The sequence below is a fragment of the Eleutherodactylus coqui genome, chromosome 13, assembly GCF_035609145.1.
Source record: "Eleutherodactylus coqui strain aEleCoq1 chromosome 13, aEleCoq1.hap1, whole genome shotgun sequence".
In the NCBI taxonomy this organism is placed as follows: Eukaryota; Metazoa; Chordata; class Amphibia; order Anura; family Eleutherodactylidae; genus Eleutherodactylus; species Eleutherodactylus coqui.
In genome coordinates, this window is record NC_089849.1 from 35,087,984 (window position 1) to 35,093,656 (window position 5,673).

Below are 5,673 nucleotides of genomic sequence, written 5' to 3' on the forward strand. Positions count from 1 at the left end.
ATTGCAAAGCACGAACTTGCACTTTTCGTGCGATGTGATGTGTTTTTAACATTAGAAACTCCTATTGTCTTTCTCGTGAGAAAATGGCGACAAAAACGTGGGGGAAAATGCAGCTCTGACGCTCAAAAATTGCAATAAAAAACCCTTACGATTTTCTTGTGGCGGTATCGTGATCGCCAGTGTGAAGGAGACCCCATTTAGCGGTCGCATTCAGCCTGTGAAGTCACGCAGACATTACAGAGGTGTTCCCAAAACTGACTTATCAATTATCCATAGTATATCTGATAAACGTCTAAATCGGCGGGGGTCCCATATATCCCTCCACGCCGCACCCACCGGCAGCGACGATTGCATGGAGCACGGTACAAGCGCTCGGCCACCTCCGACTGTCCCACTGAAGGTGAAGTCAGCAACACTTTGCAATCTCCTCTCCACCGCAGGCAGTGCAGTAAGCCCAGAGTCAGGTGGATGCTGCACCCCTGATCCCGGGATCGGTGAGACCCCCACCTATAACACTTTTATAACCCAATTTCTAGAAATGGGAATACCCCTTTGTAGTAAAAACACGTCCGCCCCGTTTGCGGCCGCTCCGTGTCTCCTTGCCTATAAGAATCCAGAAGCAATTCTTATTAGTCCGATTAATGAAGAGTCCATTTTGAAATGTTTCAATTTTTATTGAAATAAATATATTCTTGGGTGGTCTTCCCCCAATTTACTGATGAATGGACGATTAATCTGGGGAAGTGGATTAAAGTGCCAAGATCTACCACCAGCAGAGCATCGGGAAGGTTTGTGGGGCGATACCCTCCAGACGAGATCTAAGGAAATCTTCTGGAATCCAGATATTGGTGCGTCTGATCACACATCCGTCCCCCGAATCCGGATATTAGGGCTCTGGCCTACAACTGCGTATTTCCACGGGCGGATAACCAATATACTTCATAGGACGCAGCTTGGATTCCAACGCCCAATCAATTAGCCGATGTTTTTGAATAATAGACTCGCGCCTCTTTGGCTTCATTTTCAAGCTCATCCAGAAACTTTTCTTGCGGCATCGAGTAGAAGGTGTATCCGTCTGAGTGAGGGAATGTAAGGAAGGTAACAAGAGGGATCCCGCGGCTGGCTACACTGCGCAGAGCCCGCGCTCCGCGTTTAGAGCTACTGCTGTCAAGAAGAATGCCAAGAATTCGCCTTGTCTGCAATCTATATGACCATTTCTACATCACTCAGGCTTCATGTCCACAGGCGGGAGCGCGCAGCGGAATCAGACCCTGCGGGCCTGTCCGGGTCTTCTACTTACTACACTGCGCGTGTGTGCGGAAGTGCTGTCCGGCGTACATGCGCAGTACAGTTTTGCTTTTTTTTAAACTCCTGCTTTGCCGCGGAATCCACAGTCAGTCCGTAACGTCAATTGCGGATGGGCTGCAGATTGGACAGCCTACACTGACTTCAATGGAAGCCACTTCACAACTTCAATTGTTTGTTTCGTTTTTTTTTAAAGCATTAATTATGCAGCATAAATGACACACATTTTTTTCTGCGGGCCGGTACGGTTACAACGATACCACAATTCTTTTTTTTTTTTTTTTTAGGTTTTTCCACACTAAAAACCCTTTTTTTTAAGTTTATTATTTTTTTCTAAACTCACTGCATTCAAAGTCTTGTAACTTATTTTTCCAGGGCCGGAGCTCTCTGAGGCCTAATTTTTTACGAGATGAGCTGTAGTTTTTATAGGTACTATTTTGGGGTACATAAGTTTTTTTTATCCCTTTTATTGCTGTTTTTGGGAGGCAAAATGCTAAAAATTAGCCTTTTGCCTCAGTTTTTTAGGGTTTTTTTTCCTAACGGTTTTTGCCATGCAGGATTAAAAGCGTGTTTGATTTATTATACGGGTCTTTACGGACGCAACGATACCAAATATGTGGGATTTTCAAAAAAAAATTTTAACATTTTTATTTTTGTACATTTTTATTTTTTTTTATTTTTTTTTTTAAATCGCCATCCTTTGAACTCTATACCTTTTTTTATTTTTCCGGCGATGGGGTTGTGTTTTAGCGATTACCATTTTGGCTTTCATATGACTTTTTGATTTTTCGTTATTTAGTTTTTTTTATTGCAGTGAGCAAAAATAATTTTTACAAAAGACACAATCCTTGCATCGCATACTGTTTTTAGGACAGCATTTGCTACGCAGGATTAATATTGTGATGTTTTAATAAACTGGACTTTTATGGACCAGGCGATACTGATTTTAAGTTTTCATTATGCCATGAGTGAGAAAAGCTTTATTTAACCCTTTCCAATCCACTGTCTGACGTCTGAAGACATTCTGATTGAAGGCTGTACAGCTCCGATGTCGGAAGACGTCCGGCAGGGTATTCTTACTGTATATTACTGGCCGCTCTGTTGTCGGGGGCCTCTCCAGCATGTCCTATACCGCAGTACTGGCTCTAGCCAGCAGATGGCACTATTGTATAATGGCAGAAAGAGAAAGACCCCTAGGAAACCCTGAATCCAAAATTAGATTGCAAAGGGTTTAACTTTAAATATTTTTTAAGTTTATCAAAAAACCTTACCACATTTTTTGCTTTTGAAGACGCACCTCGGTTTTAGAGGAGGAGAACAGGAAAAAAATAAAATTTGAACTCCCCCAGACCAGGCAGTGAGGGAGGCATTACAGGAGGAATGAAGAGCAGTAGTATTGCCTCGGAATGAAGTATATGCCACTTGTCCACCTGCCATTCAGGATCCAGGGACAGCTGAGTGTAAATATAATGGTGGTCTTATTACTTCTCATGCAGCTTTCCAGGAGCCCTGAATGCCATGTCTAACTAGTTATAGCGATGTATGTGGTATACATGCTTGTATAACTCTGCAGTTGGATTCTGGAAGAGCTGAGTAACAATGTAATGGGGATTCCATCTTTCAGGAACCCTGCATGGAATGTCTCATTATGGTGAGGCATTGCAGCACAACTAGGCACCAATAAGCTGTACCTACAGCTCTCCTCCCCAGCCTGCAGCTGCGTGATAAGAATGGGAGGAGAGCCGCCTGTACAAACAACTGATTACTGCTCATCTCAGTTGATTTCCGCTCGTGGGCAGGGAAAAGCGTTTTTCTTGCATGTCCTATGGGCAGCATTTGCTGCGAGAATCGGAGGCGAACGCTCGCTCCAGATCCCACAGTGCAAATACGGCCGTAGGCCCCATAGGACACACTGACTCCCCCCAACTGTTGGGGTAAAAAAGTGCGTCTTATAAAGTGAAAAAAATACAGGTTTTTTTACTCCCCCAAGGGGGACTTGTGATCGGTTATACAGTGTAATGCAATACTGTAGTATTGCAGTATACTATATTCTGGCAGGGATCCTATTAAAGGAGTAGTACTGAGATGATGTTATCCCCTAGGATAGGGGATACCTTGCTGATTGGTTGGGGTCTCCTCTTGGGAATCGGGATCTTGTGTCCCCTTCTGTCACTAAGGGGTTAAATAAACCCTCAAAATTTTGTCCCAGGACAGGCGAGGGGTGACCTATATTACCTCCGTCGTCACGCGGAACTCCATTTTCGTCTTCCAAGATGGCTACCTTACAGCAGCCAGATACAAAAAGCATCAATAAACAACTGTATATATTATGACCTGCAGTTGCATCTATAACCATGCCCACCATTAGGACTGCATGGCTGGGACAAGAGAGGTGACTGCAGTCACACTGCACGGGAAGGATACAGATGCCCAGCACTACGCACCCTATGGCCAGGCCGGTTAGTAGATTTCTCTTCTTCAGCCTCGCAGCATTCTCCACCCAGTACTTCGCCCGCTCCCTCTGTATCTGCGCTATCTGCTCCTGGGTGAAGTCCTCCGGCTTCGCCTCCACGCTGCTTGACCCCTTCGTGCTTCCGTTCTCCGCCATGTCTGCCGCGCAGGGTGATGACGTCAGCGCGGCTCCTCGGAGCGCTTGTCAGCGACGTATACAAAAACTATGATTAGGAAATAGAGTAGAAGGGCGTTGTGCCCTCAACAAATATGGCGCCGCCGTATTCTGCTAGTCATGATTCCGGACGAATATTTTTTTATTAAAGGAGACCATGAGAGACTATAAACAGAATGCAGATAATTGTATTACTTTTATGTAGGAATTTATGAGGATACTAGTCTATAAAACCACTAAAGTCCTTTAAAAGCAGAGGTTTCCAACAGCAACCAATAGAATCCCTGATTTCAAATTTCGACTCTCCTGTTAAATGTAATCTGATTGGTTGTTGGTTGCCATGTGCTGATGTCCAGCATAGTTACTATAGTATTTGAACGATCATCTCTAAAATGTAAGGAGTCGCAGCGCGTCCGACCGCGACTTTATATTACACAAGCGTACTGTATATTAAATAACTTGTGTTATTATAGGTCCACGGCCAAGGGACTAATGTGACAAATGACACAAAAATATTGTGAAGTTTGTTCAATACCGCTAGCTTATAACTTCACTTTTTGTGAGCGCGATATTGCGCTGTGGATCACGGTCCGATATCGCACTCGCCAACATGTGATATTCCCGCGGGTGTGAGGTGTTTTTCAAAACTGCCTTCAGGGATGCATCACACTGCGTGCACCTAACAGATGGTGCGATGCTGCCGCTGGCCCCATTGAAATGAACGATGCGAGGGCACGCCCGAAGATAGGACGGGCCGCAAATTGTTTCAGGCACAGCGGTGCGATACAATGCAGGAAGGAAAAAAAAACAAAAAACGCTCATGCGTATGACCCCATTGGTGGATTTTATATTCGTGCATCTCACAACGAACAAATCCCGCACAGTTTTCTCGGCCGTGTGAAAAAAAACGGCCTAAGGCCTGCCTCCCACATGCGTTTGCGGTAAGCGACGCGATTTAAATCGCGGTGCTTTACTGCAGTTTTACTTTTGCTTTCGGCCACAGGGAGCTGCGGCTGACAGTGGAGTTTAGCATACCTCATCATTGATGAGGTGCGCTAAACGGGCAAAAATGGAACAGACACCGCTCGAAAATCGCGGTGCTGGAAAGCGCTGCGATCGAGCGGCTGTTAGAGCGGTGCCATTGAAAACAATGGAAGCGTTATATCCCGAACGATAAGTGAGCGAGCCAACGATGATTTTTATGCCTCTATAAAATGATCGATGAACGAAAAGCGAATGATTATCGCTCGCCGTTCGGTCGTTTAGACTGAAGATTTAGCGTTCATTTAAGCTTGATTGAACAATTTTTTAAATGATAATCGTTAAGTCCAAACGATGGAGTCGAGCTCTAACCGAGGAGCCATAAGGGGTGCTATGCAGCCCTATGACAAAGGGTTAGGCTAGTTTCACATGAGTGAGTGCGATATCGAGCCGTGATTCACGGGCCAGTATCGCACTTTCCCCTATGTGAATGCCCCGTGGATCCCTGCGGGGAATCCCTTCATCCCATTGCTTTCAATGGGCCGGCCCCATTGAAAGCGATGGGAGAACTCTGTGATCCTCTGTGACGGCAGCAGCAAGGGATTCTTTCATCTCCCCAGGAAATCCCTTCACCCCTGCTGCATCTGAACGGATTTCCCAGCCATGTCTGAAGGGATTCCCCATGGGGATGAAGGAATCTCCTGCCGCTGCTGTCACAGAGGATCGTGGGGGTTCTCTCATTGCTTTCAATGGAGCCACCG

At 45.4% G+C, this 5,673-nt stretch overlaps 1 protein-coding gene across 1 annotated transcript; it reads right to left on the reverse strand.

Moving 5' to 3' along the window:
* Nucleotides 1–971: 971 nt before the first annotated feature.
* Nucleotides 972–3,913, reverse strand: COA3 (cytochrome c oxidase assembly factor 3). The gene is made up of 2 exons (XM_066585923.1): nucleotides 3,750–3,913; nucleotides 972–1,164 (listed from the first exon to the last, which is right to left on the reverse strand). Exons 1-2 carry the CDS (start codon nucleotides 3,911–3,913, stop codon nucleotides 972–974), a joined length of 357 nt encoding a protein of 118 aa, XP_066442020.1.
* Between the last annotated feature and the right edge of the window lie 1,760 nt (nucleotides 3,914–5,673).